The sequence below is a fragment of the Botrytis cinerea genome, chromosome 1 (genome assembly GCF_000143535.2).
Source record: "Botrytis cinerea B05.10 chromosome 1, complete sequence".
Classification (NCBI taxonomy): Eukaryota; Fungi; Ascomycota; class Leotiomycetes; order Helotiales; family Sclerotiniaceae; genus Botrytis; species Botrytis cinerea.
In genome coordinates this window covers 3,038,794-3,055,334 of record NC_037310.1, presented here as the reverse complement: position 1 = coordinate 3,055,334, position 16,541 = coordinate 3,038,794, and the positions used below count along the sequence as shown (strand labels likewise).

At 46.0% G+C, this 16,541-nt stretch overlaps 6 protein-coding genes across 6 annotated transcripts; 3 read left to right on the top strand and 3 right to left on the bottom strand.

Annotated features, from left to right (window-relative positions):
• Positions 1-1,373: 1,373 nt before the first annotated feature.
• BCIN_01g08790 (hypothetical protein) lies at positions 1,374-2,905 on the bottom strand. The gene is made up of 2 exons (XM_001560891.2): positions 2,472-2,905; positions 1,374-2,402 (listed from the first exon to the last, which is right to left on the bottom strand). Exons 1-2 carry the CDS (start codon positions 2,556-2,558, stop codon positions 1,602-1,604), a joined length of 888 nt encoding a protein of 295 aa, XP_001560941.1. The 5' UTR covers positions 2,559-2,905; the 3' UTR covers positions 1,374-1,601.
• A 1,070-nt stretch (positions 2,906-3,975) lies between these two features.
• Positions 3,976-5,697, top strand: BCIN_01g08780 (hypothetical protein). Its single transcript, XM_024690780.1, has 3 exons — positions 3,976-4,199; positions 4,275-5,054; positions 5,108-5,697. The coding sequence occupies exons 1-3, from the start codon at positions 4,154-4,156 to the stop codon at positions 5,371-5,373; spliced, it is 1,092 nt and encodes a 363-aa protein (XP_024546549.1). The 5' UTR covers positions 3,976-4,153; the 3' UTR covers positions 5,374-5,697.
• Positions 5,698-5,712: 15 nt separating this feature from the next.
• On the bottom strand, positions 5,713-7,410 carry Bcara2. Its single transcript, XM_001560893.2, has 2 exons — positions 6,974-7,410; positions 5,713-6,892 (listed from the first exon to the last, which is right to left on the bottom strand). Exons 1-2 carry the CDS (start codon positions 7,158-7,160, stop codon positions 5,907-5,909), a joined length of 1,173 nt encoding a protein of 390 aa, XP_001560943.1. The 5' UTR covers positions 7,161-7,410; the 3' UTR covers positions 5,713-5,906.
• Positions 7,411-9,288: 1,878 nt separating this feature from the next.
• Positions 9,289-13,245, top strand: Bcsip5. The gene is made up of 2 exons (XM_001560896.2): positions 9,289-10,543; positions 10,598-13,245. The coding sequence occupies exons 1-2, from the start codon at positions 10,181-10,183 to the stop codon at positions 12,779-12,781; spliced, it is 2,547 nt and encodes an 848-aa protein (XP_001560946.1). The 5' UTR covers positions 9,289-10,180; the 3' UTR covers positions 12,782-13,245.
• A 3-nt stretch (positions 13,246-13,248) lies between these two features.
• On the bottom strand, positions 13,249-14,795 carry BCIN_01g08750 (hypothetical protein). Its single transcript, XM_001560897.2, has 2 exons — positions 14,633-14,795; positions 13,249-14,580 (listed from the first exon to the last, which is right to left on the bottom strand). Exons 1-2 carry the CDS (start codon positions 14,654-14,656, stop codon positions 13,762-13,764), a joined length of 843 nt encoding a protein of 280 aa, XP_001560947.1. The 5' UTR covers positions 14,657-14,795; the 3' UTR covers positions 13,249-13,761.
• A 92-nt stretch (positions 14,796-14,887) lies between these two features.
• On the top strand, positions 14,888-16,539 carry BCIN_01g08740 (hypothetical protein). Its single transcript, XM_001560898.2, has 2 exons — positions 14,888-15,467; positions 15,517-16,539. The coding sequence occupies exons 1-2, from the start codon at positions 14,971-14,973 to the stop codon at positions 16,274-16,276; spliced, it is 1,257 nt and encodes a 418-aa protein (XP_001560948.1). The 5' UTR covers positions 14,888-14,970; the 3' UTR covers positions 16,277-16,539.
• The last annotated feature ends 2 nt before the right edge of the window (positions 16,540-16,541 follow it).

Here is a 16,541-nt window from a genome sequence, read left to right as displayed (position 1 = left end):
GGTCAAGGACACAATCAGATTATGGTTTGTGCTCCCCGGGGAAAACTTCACAAGTCCAAGGGCATAGCCAAATTGCGATCGTTTGGAAAAGAGATCAAGGCAAAAACATAGTCAAATCATGATCTGTAGGTAAAGATACTTTCGATACCTCGCCAAGAAAGTCAAGGCAAGAGTACAACCAAACCAGGACTCAGATCCGGAACCCAGGACCAAAAGAGCATATTCAAATTGCGATCCATTTGAAAAGAGACACTGGCATCTCATCATATCAAGAGCGCGACCGAGGGTATGTTTGCTGAAAATTGAGCATAGCCTTGTATATTACATGTCGAAGACACAGCCAAATTGAGAGTTATCGACAAAGAGTACTTGCATATCTTTTCACGCCAAGCACACATTCAAACCATCAACCAGTAGTACAATTTATCTCACCTTTTCAACAGTACAATTAACCAGTTGCCTCAAATCTGCCAATTAGAAATGTAAACCACGCTCCGCAGACGAGAACTTATACCTAAACCTAAACCACACCACACCACACGAGATTAACGATAAATCAAACCCACCGCTCCAATTCCAGAACCCCAAATAGACAACGAGCCAATCAACCGACCACCTAACCACACGTAATCTCAACATGTATACTCACATCACTCTCACATAGCCTCTCACCCCTCACCCTTCTCGAACCCAAGCATAGCAGACGAAAATTTGAATACTTCGTACATCAATCAGCACTCCCCATATCCGCAATGACACCCAGGCCTACCTACATAGCCATAACCCTAGTACCAAGTCAAAATAAAATAGAATAACAACACTAACCCCCATCCCTCCCTACCACTCACAAGCGGGTTTACCATCCGCTCCCCTCCCTCCCCACCACTAACTAGCGAGATCAACCCAGCACGTACATCATCCGGCAAAACACTTACCCGACAAAATGCAGAAAGTATGAATCTCTCTTCCCTCTCATTTCACTTCATTTCATTTCCTCCCAAGAATATTACTACTGATTCTTTTTCTTGTTGCATATCGCGTTTTTGTCTCATTTACTTACTTGCTTGCTTGCACTAGATGGATTTGGAAATATTAAGAGTTGAGGTGGAGATTGTTGATTAGGATCTTACTGCTTGGGTATGTAAGCAAGTATGTAGGTATTGAAATGCATGGGAGAAGAGGGTGTTTATTTACCCCGACTCAGCACTGCTGCAATCATGTAATACCCATCAAAGGAGATTTGAATAATAATCGCTTCGAGTGAGGTTTGGATGTTCGGGAGGATTTGGAGTAAACAAGGAGATTGAATGCTCGCTTCGATTAGATATCAAAGAACAGCAAGTTCAAAATCACAGAGTTGCACAAGCATAGATTGATTAACATATGTTCATTAATAATATTAGCAATGTTTACCTCTGTTGGTAAATTGCTTGGATACAACCCCTAAACGCCTTGCTGAATAGCTGGCAGCTGATCATAGTGTGATGGCCTCACTTCATTCACCCAAGTGTATCAATATTTCCATGGCCTATTCCATATCTCCATCCATCCCTAACCTAGTTCATTCCAAATTTCGTACCTGCATTAGCATAACCCATTAATCAATACGTAATAATGTGACTAAAGTGTCCCGGAACTTTATTCCGACACTTGTCACAATCCGCCCTGTACCCCATACTGAAGCTCTTCTTTGTCCCCACACCGTCTAAATTTCCCATGAGCTCCCCAGTGGATCCATTCCAGTTCCGCAAGCTATGTTTTGAACGAGTATGGCCTTTCTTGTGAGGAGTCGGAATTTCTTTCTCAAATTCAGGAGAGGGGAAAGAGGGTTCAACTTCCATTTGCATATCGTTAATTCCGTTGACAATGTCACTAGGGCTCATCTCGCCTTCGCTAATGGGGCTAGGTAGGCGTCGACCGCGACGAAAGCGATCGATGAACGCATCATCGGTGATGTTTGGTTCGGAGAGAATGGGGTGAAGCGGTTTATCAAGTCGGGGATAGGCGGAGAAGGAACTGTGAATTGGGGTAGGAATTCGGTTGGCCAAGGTAATAGAAGAATCTGACTGGAACGGGCCAGGAACTAGATGCATACCACCATCGGTCATGTCGAAATCATCCGAATAAGTTGGCCCTTCCGACATTTGACTTGAAAATGAGGTTTCGCTGTTGTTCATTTGTTCGTCGTCATGCGGTTGTGTACCCGTTGTTAACGGCGATGAAGTCCATGAATAGTGAGAATTCAACGGCTCTGCAATAGTAGGAGTTCTCTCCAACTCCGAGTGTGCAGGGGTGATTGTGGGAGGTGCTGGTATGTAATGATTGAGTGCAAAAGCGGGTGCAATCTGACGTTTGGCATGTGGTGAGGTTCGATGCGGTAGGTTCGCTAGATGATGACGTTTCTAATCAAGTCATATATTAGCATTAGAATCTTGCTGGTGAGCTGAAACTGAAGTGACTGCAATTCTTACATTTCTGTGAGCACCAAAGCCTGAAGTACTTAGTTCCTCTTCATCGTCTCTCTCGCGCTTCCTACTCGGCCACTGTGGTGCGAACATGTTGATAAATTGTCCACGAGGCCGACTGATAGATGTAAAGGGTGTCGATTTATGTTGTCGTGTAGGGTGGGTAGATAGTTAAGAAGGAGGTAGCAAGGCTGGAGAGGATTCAGCCGCACCAAAGAAGGGTTGTATAACAATCAATCGACGTTCAAGACATTTGAATGAAGATGCAGGAACGTGATGGTAACTTTGAGAAGAGTCGGTCAAAGGCCTTCACAAATCGGTTGTAATTACTTTATCGTAGTAGTATCATGAGAATTACCTGATAGGGCTAAATAGGTCCCATCGTAAAAGAATGGTGAGTTTCATAAATGCTTCATCATGTACTTTGGTGTTTTGAGATCTTTCTAGGCCACTTGGACACTAGATTTCTGGGGAAACATTGACTCTGATTCCTTTTGCCGTACAGAAATTGATAAGGCTAGACCGTTTCGGGCTTAGATCGACGATAATCCGAATCATCAGACAAGGCTGACAGATTTTCAACGTTAGAACTCCCACCAGTGCTCCTAAGGTACCTGCCGGCCTACCTTAGCACCCGATGAGTATTGTTATCGGGATTCGATCGACATTACCGGTAGATCTTCTTATCAATTCTGCCTCTCAAGATTGTTCTCTCGTCCGAAAAGATTTTCCTAATGCTGGATTGGATGTAATTGTGATATCCGACGATTGCATGGTTCTGATTGCCTTGATTCAAACTCGGACGAAATGGTGCAGCCCATGAACCCCATGCTAGCTCACACAAGAATGTACAGACAACCGCCAGTGCATACAATTCCAGATGAGAGTGTGCAATGCCTTCTTCCTGTCTCTTTCTGGCCCTGTCGCGGAGTGGGAGATTCTATATCCTCGGTGACATGATCCCATCAACAATAGAACGCCCATCCGGAGATGCATGATGGGCATAAGCAGTCACAACGACCGTGAGAGTATTGGGCTGTCACAAGCAGCTTCAGCTTATTCGTCGAGCCTAGGTCTGGTGTGAAGATATACTTTCGTGATGAACGGGCATATTGTGGAGAGCGCGAATAATAACACCGTGAGCATCTCAATCGATATGCGAATGCCTACATACATAGGATGGACTGCAGACATGTGCTCGGCAGCAACAACTCGATTGTGAAGTTTCCATGCTGCGAACGAACTGGCCGCTGAATCTAAATCCATGCATCATCAGATGGACCATGGACACTTTACACATCTGACCGTCTGGCACATTCACGGACTGTGACGCGCATACCCTAATCAACCCTTGAGCACACTTATCAAATCCGAGCTTTCTTCTTGGCTGAGGATGGGATGCCACTGTATATCTAATGATTATCGGACAACGCCCGCCCACACATTCATTTGTCAATTTAGTCCGAGCGTGCCACTTTATGAACTTTTTCCAGATCCACCTATAATTTTTGACCTTGACTCACTTTACACCACAGCTCGACAACGAAGCAACTCAATACACTCTCACACAAAAATATAACAACAATTGTGTCACCATTTATTTCAGAAGTCAAGTCAGCGTCGGACAAGATCTATAAGATCCCCATCACATTTCCCCCTTTTTATATCATATCCATATTCCAAACAAGATGCCTCAGCTTGACTTTGAACCCCTCGTCACTGACGACACTCGAAGTATGACCCCGCCAAAAAATCAAAATCCTTCTCTTTCTTCAAATGTAAATACTGATCTTCTTACCAATCTTGTAGTTCTGGGTCAAGACCCATTGATTCCTCCTCAATTACTTGTTTCCGAAATCCCCATTACAAATGATTCTCTCAAGACTGTGGTGCAAGGTCGCAAAGATGCCGTCGAGATTATTATGGGTAGAAATGACCGTCTTTTGGTCGTCGTCGGTCCCTGTTCCCTTCATGACCCCAGCACCGCTATCGAGTACGCAAAGAGACTGAAGGATCTTTCCGATAAATTGTCAAGCGACCTTTGCATTATTATGCGTGCCTACCTCGAGAAGCCCCGTACAACTGTCGGATGGAAAGGTTTGATCAATGACCCTGATATTGACGAGTCATTCAAGATCAACAAGGGTTTGAGAATTAGTCGTCAACTCTTCTGCGATCTCACCAGCACCGGCATGCCCATTGCAACTGAAATGCTCGATACCATCTCCCCACAATTCCTCGCAGATTTGATTTCCCTCGGTGCCATTGGTGCCAGAACCACCGAATCACAATTGCATCGTGAGCTTGCATCCGGTCTATCTTTCCCAGTTGGATTTAAGAACGGTACCGATGGAAGCTTGACTGTTGCAATTGATGCCATTGGATCTGCGGCTGCCAAACATCATTTCATGGGTGTTACAAAACAAGGTCTTGCTGCCATCACTAGAACTAGTGGAAACGAGCACGGATTTGTTATCTTGCGTGGTGGTACCAAGGGTACCAACTTCGATGCTGAGAACGTCAAGCTCACCAAGGAGACTTTGACCAAGAAGGACCAAAAGCAAGCTATCATGATTGATTGCTCTCACGGTATGTCTTTTCTACACAATCTTGCATGAAAATTTCTCTAACAAAACTCTTAGGAAACTCAAACAAGGACCACCGAAATCAACCCAAGGTAGCTCAAGTTGTCGGTGACCAACTCCGTGCTGGTGAAAAATCCATCATCGGTGTCATGATCGAGTCCAACATCAACGAAGGCAACCAAAAGGTCCCTGCCGAGGGTCCATCCGGTCTCAAGAAGGGTGTTAGCATCACTGATGCTTGTATCAACTGGGAATCTACCGTCGAAGTCCTCGAGCAACTTGCGGATGCTGTCCGAGAACGCCGCAAGCATTCTTCTGCTTAGATTTACGGGGGGTATATGTCTGGACGATTAAAAAGTTCTCGGTTAAGTTTTATTGGGAAAATGTGTGAAGTATGGCGTATAGTGGAGTTTTTACTGCTCATCACTCTCTGTGAAATGGTTTTTCTGGACATGCTGTGGATCTTGAGAGCTTTGTTAGGAAGAAAAAGAAAAGAAATATATGTTCTCTTTGACAAAAATTTTCTTTGCATCATGCTATTTTTTTGTCTCCGACAGTTTCTGGCCGCGCCTCATTTTTGGGTTGATTCCCCTAATAAAAGTGTTCCTGGATATTCAACTTCATCCTTTACAAATTAAAAAGTCACAACAGGCAAAGAAGACTGGTCTTGATTATAGATATGGGTATGATGATTGCGTGAGAGCAGTCAGTACACGAATTGAAACGTATTGAAATCCATATCTGTCAACGCCTTCGCTTATCCAAGCCATGCAAGCAATACTCTCTTTTTTTTTATGAATCCGTGCGTGCGTAATACCTGAACCATATAGAACCAAGATGAGATTACAGGAGACAATCAAAGCCTACTACTCTTGTCTGAATCCTTGGTCGCGGAAATATCCTCCACCTGCGGCATCGGAGCAACTTCATCCACAACCCCCTTAACAACTCTCATATTCACAAACCCTTCATCAGGACTTGCCCACGCATAATCGCGATGGTCTCCAAGGATTTCTCTAATCCCTTTCGCCAGTCCTTCCGTCTCTTCTCTTCTCTTCAAACTCCACTGCTTTTCAGCTTCCGTGACTTGTCGTCCGGGGATATCAATCCCGTCTAAGACACTATTCCATACTCGTAAAGTTTCCTCAAACTCTCCCATGTTACTCACACCCATAACGGATACCCCGATGGGTTCAGAGCCGACTTTCCCATCGAGAGCCCAGCGTTCAAGGCCCCACCGTATAGCCACAACCTCTAATCGCTCCCCGCGTTCTTCCACCCATCGCGCGGCCTTCTGAACTCGAGAACGTAGCTCCTTAGGCGCTGGATGCCAATCCTCCTTCCCGTTATCTGGGACCCCCGAGCTGCGTAGAAGACCCATGCCCAGGACCGAAGCATTGGGCACACAATCCACGCCTGCTTTGCGGAGACGGGCAAGCCCGGTGGTATATAGAGAGTGATTCTGGATCGTGAAATTTGCATAGCTCATTACGCAATCTAGAGGTTTACCCGTCTCGCGCAAAATCATTTCAGCGAGGGAACAGAGAACTGGGACGGGATATCCTGATATTCCAATGTAGTGGATTGTACCTTGAGCTTGAAGCTCGCGCAGACATTTTATGGCCTCGAGGACTTCTGGGGGAGAAACAAACTCGACGTCGTGGAGATAGACAACATCGAGGTAGGATGTGTGTAGACGGGCGAGGGAGCGGGAGATGGAATATTTGATCCACGCGGGAGAGTAGTCGAATTCAGAACCGGCGATGCGACCACATTTTGTTACGAGATAATAACTGGAGCGGGGGTGATTGGCGAGAATTTGTGGTTGTTGGAGGGCGCGACCTATATAGGTAGGTTAGATCATAGCTTTGGAGAGATAGAGTGAAGGGGGGAAATCGACAGAAAAAGAGAATGTATGCATACCTAGAATTTCTTCAGAGGGCCCATAGTATGGAGATGTATCGAAGGCATTTACGCCCGATTCCAACGCTCTTTGCACAATGGCATTTGTAGGGAGTGAGAAGGGATCGGCATTATATTGATTATTGAAGGTTGCGGTGCCGCAGATGAGAGGCGGCAGAAGTGTTGAAAGTGGTGGTCGAGTTGCCATATTGAATAGTTATAAGTAACCTGTTGAGTGGTGTTTGAAGAGTGCCTATGCTCGAGCGATTCGAAAAAGAACAGAAGAAAAGAATGTATGTAGGTTTGGAAGGGAGAGAGAACGAAGCTGGAAGAAGAACAGAGCTATAACAACATGATGAATGAAAGATTTTATCAGTTAGTCACCTTTTTGTGAGAATATTCAAGGTGCTCTCACGGTCGTTTGAATGAATATGAGAGACCAAAAGTGTATTGGAGGCATGTAGGAAGACGTTATAGTGGGGTTAGATTGTTTTATCCCTCCTTCTGAATTCGTACTATCCCTCTTGGCAGAGTTTGCTGGAAGAAATGACACGAATTGACCTATTAAACGGTTAAAGGGCATTGAATGAATTCAGCCTATTTGTATTTGAGATTTGAATTACCCTAAATCATTCGACTTTTTTATCCATATCTAATCAAAGAACTCTTGTTTGGCAGAAATGTCAATGCAAATTGTACCGGTGACCCCTCGATGTCTCAATCTGTGAAGCGAAGCCAGTTTTTCTAGGGAATTTCCCGCAGGTTGGCTGAGGTAGACCACCATTAATAAGGTCTTCCCAGCCACAATGCTTCAAGGGCGTATTCCAGTTCGATTTTCGCGTTGGAGGCCATCTTCTGGTCTAAACTGGTATCATCTCAATTTGATGAGTTTCATCTTTCAAGTAGAGACTTACGCGCGTGTGTGAGAGAATTTGAGGGAGGGGGAAAAAGAGGAGACGAGACGAAACAAGAGACACGATAGCGAAGGGAAGAAAGTTCATGCGATAGATCCATCTGATCTCGCTGATATCTGTGAAGACCCTGTTGATCTTTTGATTGTTCAGAGCCAACCGAGCCAACCGAGCCAACCTGGAACCTTTGAGTTCTCACTAAGTTCTAACTAATCCGAACACCCCGATTATTGACCGACTCAATGGCAGGTCGCTCAATTAGACGATGACTAGATCTCTCAACAACAAGTCTCAGTGGAATGAGCAGCCCTAAAATAGTGAGAAATCTAGAATCACGGGGAGATTCATCTGGTGCGTTTTGTGCTGAGGTTCGATATCGGCGTACTTTGATGTCTTCCGGCCGCTTCAAATTCATCATTCATCATTGATCACCGATCATTGATTGTCAGTGTTGATGGCGGAGGAGACGTTGTATCTATACCTATATTCTGGCGCATTGCATGATTAATCTTCTATTCCAATCATGCAGACTGGGGAAGTCGATCCATGTAATTTCAAAGGGTCGGTCGATATGCATATACATAGGAACCACTGTCCACCGAGAGCATTTTATATCGCGTTGAAACTTGGCAAATCCCAAATATCCGGGACTGTGATTGTAAGGTTACCAAGGATAAAGGACCTACCGGTAATGTATGTAAAGCACCAAGCCCCTCGCCCGCCCCTCAATTTGTTTGGTGAAAGACATCGTGTCAAGGCATCTCGAAGAAGAAGTGCTTCGAATGTGCTGAAAGGTGGATGATGTCGGGAATTCTGTGGTATATATGGGCAGACAGGAGTGTGCGAATGGAGAATCACAGCCAGGCACAATAGCACAGGTTCAGAAATTCCACTAATTAACCTCGGGTTGACAGTTCATCAACGCCAGAGCAAGGTACGACCCGAAGGATGAGATTCTAGATCGGGATCCACGGACGGATCATACCTCCTCTCTACCCAATATTCCAAGCTCGCGCTCTTAGTACGTACCGGCGTTGTAAAAGTACGGTACTAATAAGTCAATTGGACTGGAAATGTCTATCTAGGAAAAGTCAAAAACTGACTAGAATCGAAGGGAAAAGCCGATGTAGACCGTATGGAAACGACGCTGAATATCAGACACACAGGACTTGGGAATGGTGGAGGCATGGTGTTATGATTGCATGGATGATATTGATGGCTTGCTCCCGTTTCCCTCATGCTTATGGCTGAAAACGGGCGCATTTGACGTGAACGCTTGGGAGATGTCAAAACTGTGTTGATGTTTATACCGCAAAGGTCGAGAGATACGAGTGGGTAGACAGCGTACTGTTCCGGAATAATTCATTCGTACCTGCTTTCATTCGGTCGGAAAAAGCGGCCTTCCCACCCATTTTTATAATCTTTGGCTTTGGCCATCGTTTACCTGTCATATGGAATCCGTCTGGCCACGACTGCGAAGTCGTAATATATTGATTGAATACTTGCTTACGACCTATGTATGGATTGCAAACATAACATTGAGTGTGCCATTCTTTCCCAACTCTCCAATTGTTCGACTGTTCAATTCTCCAATCCTTCAATCCTATACTTCCCCCCGGAACACCGCTCTCTCCAAGACGGCTCTCCACAAGAGGAATTCCCCCTTCCAACTTTCTCTTGCATGAACTGCATTGTTATATTAAAGGCTTTGTCCATCTCTCGACCTCCACCGTCATCACACTCCTAGAAATTTAACTTTGGACTGCTCCTACCCACTATTCCATCATACGCTTCAAGAGATCTACAATCTCGTAGGGATATAGCCTTTGTGTCGATTGGGTACAGGAATACGAGTATAAGAAATAAAGCCACTCCGCCATTCTTTCTTCCGACTCCCTTCATCTGCAATTTATCTAAGCTCTGCTACCTCCTCAAAAAATCCATCATCTGGCCAAGAATAGGATTATCACAAGCCGAACCCAGACGACTTTTCCTTATCACAAAGGTCGCAGCTGATTGTACCGTCTCGCCCCTCTTGTCAACAACGAAAAAGGGTACCCAACTCGTCTTTATCTGAATTTAGCTCGTGTGATCCAGATTGGGAGTGGAACTGTACTGTGGCTCAGGCGATATAATAAACCTTACACTCACAACTCCCCACGCTTGCCGAGAACCTGCATAAATTCACAACATTCACTCAATCTCGAGAAGTTGGCAGCGCAAGCCGACTCGAGACTTCATCTTGGATATAGCTCTTCCCAGCCCCAATCCTCGATGAACAGTTGGTTTCTAATTCTGCGGACATTGCGACTGCAAAATGGGTCAGCACCAGTCGCGGGACGACTCGCATGGCGGGGATAGACATCGACATCATGACGCCGGTACGAGTGGTCCAACTTCTCCATCCGACCACGATCCATACCCTTCTCGTACTGGCAGAGGCAGCAGGCGTAATTTGGTAGCATCTATTGTGGGAGGCGGATCGAATAACGAATTGCCGGAGAGGAAGGAGACAGCGGCCGAGCGACAAATGAGGAGGCTCGAAAGGGAGAGAGTTGCAAGAGTAGAAGAGCGAGAGAGAAGTATTAGGGAAGAGCATGTAGATGGCGGATATTTGGTCACAATGGGCGTCTATACTGGCCCAGAAGATTTCAACAAGGCAATAGTAAGGCAGTTGATGGTATGTTAAAGACTATGATATTTGATGCCTAGTCATTATGCTGACATGTACGAGATTGAACGACGAGTTGCACCGTTTTGGAGGGGGCTAGAGGATTACGAGAGTGATTGGACCGAACATCAGTTGGTCGCTGCGGGACGAGGTCTTCCCATTCCAGCCGCGGATGAAATACCCTCCGAAGACAGTGCCAGGCCTCATTCTTCCAATTCCACGAATGCACCAAGCTCGAATCTACAAAATTTGACTGTGCCAATAGCTTCACGAAGCCAATCTGCTTCATATGACACATCGGTTGGCCGCTCTCCGTCACACTCATCTTTCAATACGTCATCTCCAACATCGCCCCTTAATGCGCCTGCCACTTCTACTTCTTTGCTTCGACCTCGAGCTAAAACGTTAGGTCTGAAATCTTCGTCGAAGGAACCCTCGGCGTCGGATTCGGCACCGCGTGAGATCCAATTACCCAGAGATTCCCAAGTAAATGGTCAAGCTATCGAGGCTTTTCTGTACAAAGACGCTGTTGAATGTTCAATATGCTTGATATTTTACCCCCCTTATCTCAATAGGACTCGATGTTGCGACCAAAGTATTTGCTCGGAATGCTTTGTACAAATTAAGAGACCAGATCCACACACGCCAGAACACCATGGTCCACCACAGCCCGCGCCCGATCAAGCCGAGGATACAGAAATGCTGGTTTCGGAACCAGCCGCTTGCCCTTACTGTCAACGACCCGAGTTTGGCGTGACATACGAGCCCCCTCCTTTCCGCCGTGGGCTTGTTTATGCAAAGCCATCTCGAGAACTGGCCAACTTTTCTTCAGCCATGTCATCGTCATCGTCGATCACTTCACCGCCTATAACAAGTCCGGGGCTTGCACCAAGAGTAGACAACAGGCGCCGGGCTACTTCATTGTCAGCGAATGATTCAAATGTCATTACGACTGACCGCATCAGACCAGACTGGTCAGCAAAGCTTGAAGCTGCTAACCTGCGAAAGGCTAAAAAGAATGCTGCCGCCTCCGCACTACACGCCGCTGCCTATGTACTTCCCGGAACCTCGGAAAATCGCAGCTATGTTTTCGGACGAAGTCGCTTCGGTAGAAACCGTAGCGATCCTGACAATAGCGGATCTGCCACCCCTTCGAACCGCGATACTAGTTCCAGGACTGCAGCTGAGTCGTCTGGTCAAGCGCGTAGGGAAGGTCGGGATTCTCATGCTGCTCGGAGAACGAGGGACGTCGAGGATATGATGATGGCCGAGGCGATTAGACTCAGTATCGTGGCCGAAGAGGAACGGAAGAAGAAGGCCGAGAAAGAAGCCGCCAAGGAGGCCGCGAAAAATGCAAAGAAGCAGGCCAAAGAAGACAAAAAGAAAGAGAAAAAAGAGAGAAAATCGATATATGGCACTAACGGACATTCGGCTAGTTCGAGTATGTTGAACCTTGGCAACAGTCTAGCTGCCACTCTTACTGGGCGAAGGAGAGGTGATAGTGTCGCAAGCAATTTGGCCACGGAGGTGACACCCGAAGAAGTCGAGGAGCCTCTACAGGGAAAAGGAAAAGGTGTGGCTCACCCTTATTTAGGTAACGACGGGAGTGCCACGGATAACGGGCTTCTTGGTACTCAGCATTTAGATCCTTCGACGAGTTCTAGCTTGCTAGAGACCCATCAGTCTATCCCTTCACCTACAAGCCCTGACAAGCCTTCTCACTTACGACAAATGAGTACCGCATCTAGCGCCTCATCTTCAGTAGCTGAGTCAGGGAACGGTACCAATCCTCAAGGGTCTTCTACAAGTATTGAAAGTCCTGGTGTTACAGATACAAATGAGGGGAACGAAGATGGCGATACGGGAGCTGAGTCTATGTTCAATTTTCGGAGCCTAACGGCCATGATTGAAAAAGAAAATGACAACGAGAAAACGGATGCAGTCCACGTTGAAAATGCGCATGAAGCATCGGGTTCTAGACGCGGAAGCCCTGATGAGACCGCTTCTCAAGACATGGATGTAAGCATGGAGACTCTGCGACCTCGAGATTCTCCCCAGCAACCAAAGCCCGACCACCACGTTCCAATGGGACTGCAGATGCCAGCACCGAAAATCGATACCAGCATTGTCACACCCCAGCTTACGCTTACACCGGATACCCCAGCTCTCATGAGTCCAACAGAAGAGAATGGGAAACAACTAGGATCAAATTTACAAAACCTATCCAACAACGAAATATCCCAGTAAAGAGAGGAGTAAATTGATAGGGGGAGAGATTGTTCATGATGAGATGATACAATGTAATGCGATGCATGAATAATTAGCGAAGTCGAATTGACACTGCGATGTATTTCTTTTCTGCACACTAGCCAGTACACATGACTTACATGTATGTACACAGCGGTATTCTTTTTTTCAACTAGCGAGATTGTGGATGAACGGAGTGGAGAGGACTTTGAGAGGCGATATATTACAACTGTTTATAGGCGTAATTGGCGATGGAGTCATTTATTAAGGAACCTACATAGTATACTTCTATAGTGTGCAGCCAAAATTCACGGGCTTGTAGGTATGGGTATTTCACCGGACTCATGGTGCAGAAAGGCTGTTTTTGGGATGGGGTTGAGGATGAGGTGTGCTCGCAGGGAGAGGGACCAGGGGCTACTTAGTTATGGATAGACTCAAATTATACTGTTAAATAATCAGATGTAGATTGTGCGTAATATTGAGGCGCAATATGTGAATTGTAGAGTGCTAATAAGTTTTAATGCGCCAACTAACTCTCCTAAGAATACCCGAGATAAAACTTTCTCGGGTAACTTTCTTGGTCTTCATGTACAAATGATTAGTTGCATGGAGTCGGAATTGGGAGCTCTTCTTTCCACTTTGCACAAAGTACATACATGCAGCTAAGCACCTACCTCTCCATCCGCTAGCCAAAATGCTAGGAGGTTTTCTTAACGGAATTTCCACTGTTGCATCAATATGATAAACTTCTTTACAAAGTTAAGTTCTATGGCGAGATGGAATTGAAGACCATACCAGACCCATATCAGTAGGTATGTTTGTGTCCCGCCTCCGCAGCATGAAGATCTTCCCTCCTATAATCAGGTTTGCGCGAACTTTTCTGTTCAATATTCTGCAATGTTTCCAATAATGGGGTTTCTATGCCCGGAATGGGTTGCTTGATTTTGAGTGAATTGATATGTAATTCTGATTGTGGCGTTTCATCGTTGGCGAATATTCTTGGCTTTTCTCTTCTTGAAAACGACTCCTGACGCTGCGGGCTCACTGTTCTGCTCTGTGGCCTCTGGAATCTGCTTTATGTCGATTTCGACATTTTCTTCTATTTCGGGTTTCACAACTGGTTCTTCCTTTCCGCTATTCAATGAAGGTTCTGCTGCTTCTTCCGGCTTTGTCTCTGTCTTTATACTGATACCGTCGTTCGTTTCGGGCTTCACATCGGGACCCTTGCCTTTACTGTTATGGCTCAACAAAGCATCTAAGTCATCGTCGTTATTCTCCGTAGGATATGTGCGGATCGCCGTACCCCATCTTCTCTTCTTCGCTTCTTTTGCCTCCTCATCTTCATCCTCGGCTTCTCTCTTCCGAACACCCAATGCAAGCGCATCTGGTTTCGTTTCTCCGCTTCCATCATCAATAACGCGCTCAGAAGTGACTTGCCATTCGCCCGCCATGGCCAAATCAGATCTAAATTCATCTGGAACGCTAACGCCTAGCTCTGCTAATTGCGCCAGTTGTTGTTTTCGCTGCGCGGCTGTCGCTGGAGGTTTCGGCGTGGAAGAACTAGGTCGCGACGATTGTGAGGAACCTCCTGCTTCGCCACTTCCACTCACTATGCCATTTAGACGGGCGATTTCATTTTTGGCACGGTCTTTTTCCCGTTCGTCTTTCTCGTGGCCACGGTGTAGGTCGCGCAGGAAACGCTTGAGATTGCCTTGATGTCGCGGACTGGCTTCGTGGTTTGCTTTCTCGAGCTTGGTATCTTTGACATATTGTTTACAGTGCTTGCACCAGTAACTAGGCTATTGAAAGTGTTAGAGTGGTTGCAGGCTAGGAGTGGATTTTAGAAATTACCGTTGATTTCCAGTATTCGGACATCTTGTCGAAATGATCTGGATTGATTAATGAAGTTAAAACTATAATTGGTGGAGTCGTGGCCCCAAAAAATCGTATGTCGCCAAGTTTGAGAGAATATAATGTATCAAACGTATCAAATGTGCTGTAACACTCGTAGTACAGTAAGTTTATAAATTGTTAGTAGAAAGTGAGAGCTCGGAAGGAGCTTATCAGCACGGAGACGCGGCCGCTAGTCTTCAACTTCTCGGACCAGCTCCGCCATGCATGCTCTATGATGTTAAAAGGACATTACGAGAGACAGTTATTGCCTCCATACAAATATTCGAACCGAAACGATGTCTCTAGAGGCAACCTATCGCATGGCCATGAGTGCGCCGGGACTATCTCATAGTCTCTCGGCCTCCCTGCCAAAAATTACATCTCGAGTACTATTACCTAGAGCTCAAACCATTCTCTCTCAAAGATACACACAACAGCAGCGACAGCTCCATGCCTCTTCCAGAATAAGAGCGCCGAATAGCGGATTGATGGGAATTGGTAACTCGAATTTACCGACTTCATATTTTCAGCGACCTTCTTTACCCGCAAATACCATTATTCGATTCGTTCCCCAGCAAACAGCATGGATTGTAGAACGGATGGGAAAGTTCAACCGCATATTGGAGCCTGGTCTCGCCATTCTATTGCCAATAATAGATAAGATAGCATACGTCAAGAGCTTGAAGGAGTCTGCAATCGAGATTCCTAGCCAAAGTGCGATCACCACCGACAACGTTACTCTGGAACTCGATGGCGTGCTTTATACTCGAGTCTTTGATGCCTATAAGGCTAGGTAACCAACCTTTACCTCCCGGTCAGGGAATACACTAACATATCTCAAGTTATGGAGTCGAGGATGCAGAATATGCCATCTCTCAACTGGCACAAACAACTATGCGTTCGGAAATCGGACAACTTACCCTCGATCAAGTCCTCAAGGAGCGTGCCGCCTTGAACACCAACATCACAGCTGCTATCAATGAAGCCGCACAGGAATGGGGTGTAATTTGTTTGCGTTACGAAATTAGGGATATTCACACACCGGAAGGAGTTATGGAGGCTATGCATAGACAAGTTACTGCTGAGCGCAGCAAACGTGCGGAAATTCTCGATTCCGAAGGTCAAAGACAAAGCGCCATCAATATCGCAGAGGGACGAAAGCAAAGTGTGATCTTGGCATCTGAGGCTTTGAGAAGCGAACAAATCAATATGGCAAGTGGTGAGGCCGAAGCTATTTTGCTAAAGGCAAAAGCTACAGCTGCAGGAATCGAGGCGGTAGCTCAGGCAATTGCTTCAGGAGAGGAATCAGCTCAAGGGGCTGTCAGTCTCAGTGTAGCTGAAAAGTATGTTGACGCATTTGGCAAGCTCGCCAAAGAGGGTACCGCCGTTGTTGTCCCTGGAAATGTGGGGGATATCGGAAGCATGATTGCTAGCGCCATGGCAGTATACGGGAAGGTTGGCGATGCACAAGCGAAAACCATGGCCGCGAAGGTCTTGAAAGGACAAAAGAGCGCCGAGCAAACGAGTACAGAGAACGAATCCCCGAATGACGAGATGAAGAGAAGCATGCTTGCGTCTTTTGAAAACGCCACCAGAAAGTAAACTCACGATATAACATGACATGAAGAAGAAAAAAGGCGACGAGCTAAAAAGCAATCGAGAACAGGGACCCGGAATGTAGGAGGGGAGTTGAATGTATGACTATCAGCGATATGCGTTTATGAGCGAGCCACTGTATATTGTATTTATTATGGCGGGGTCAGATGCTGCTGACAAAAAATACCTTTTACCTACCCAAGCATTGAAGAGGTAGTCTTTGCAACTCAGACAAACTTAAAATCCTCTCAAACATAAAATTAAACTTATT

What these genes read in the sequence shown, in the direction of transcription:
- Bcsip5 (XM_001560896.2), top strand. Translation starts at nt 10,181, where the DNA reads ATGGGTCAGCACCAGTCGCGGGACGACTCGCATGGCGGGGATAGACAT. An exon ending in CAATAGTAAGGCAGTTGATG is followed by an intron (nt 10,544 to 10,597) that starts GTATGTTAAAGA and finishes GACATGTACGAG; the next exon opens with ATTGAACGACGAGTTGCACC.
- BCIN_01g08740 (XM_001560898.2), top strand. Translation starts at nt 14,971, where the DNA reads ATGTCTCTAGAGGCAACCTATCGCATGGCCATGAGTGCGCCGGGACTA. An exon ending in TTTGATGCCTATAAGGCTAG is followed by an intron (nt 15,468 to 15,516) that starts GTAACCAACCTT and finishes ACATATCTCAAG; the next exon opens with TTATGGAGTCGAGGATGCAG.
- BCIN_01g08750 (XM_001560897.2), bottom strand. Translation starts at nt 14,656, where the DNA reads ATGTCCGAATACTGGAAATCAACG. An exon ending in CCGAATACTGGAAATCAACG is followed by an intron (nt 14,581 to 14,632) that starts GTAATTTCTAAA and finishes CACTTTCAATAG; the next exon opens with CCTAGTTACTGGTGCAAGCA.
- BCIN_01g08780 (XM_024690780.1), top strand. Translation starts at nt 4,154, where the DNA reads ATGCCTCAGCTTGACTTTGAACCCCTCGTCACTGACGACACTCGAA. An exon ending in CGTCACTGACGACACTCGAA is followed by an intron (nt 4,200 to 4,274) that starts GTATGACCCCGC and finishes CCAATCTTGTAG; the next exon opens with TTCTGGGTCAAGACCCATTG. An exon ending in CATGATTGATTGCTCTCACG is followed by an intron (nt 5,055 to 5,107) that starts GTATGTCTTTTC and finishes CAAAACTCTTAG; the next exon opens with GAAACTCAAACAAGGACCAC.
- BCIN_01g08790 (XM_001560891.2), bottom strand. Translation starts at nt 2,558, where the DNA reads ATGTTCGCACCACAGTGGCCGAGTAGGAAGCGCGAGAGAGACGATGAA. An exon ending in GCTTTGGTGCTCACAGAAAT is followed by an intron (nt 2,403 to 2,471) that starts GTAAGAATTGCA and finishes TGACTTGATTAG; the next exon opens with AAACGTCATCATCTAGCGAA.
- Bcara2 (XM_001560893.2), bottom strand. Translation starts at nt 7,160, where the DNA reads ATGGCAACTCGACCACCACTTTCAACACTTCTGCCGCCTCTCATCTGC. An exon ending in GCCCTCTGAAGAAATTCTAG is followed by an intron (nt 6,893 to 6,973) that starts GTATGCATACAT and finishes CTACCTATATAG; the next exon opens with GTCGCGCCCTCCAACAACCA.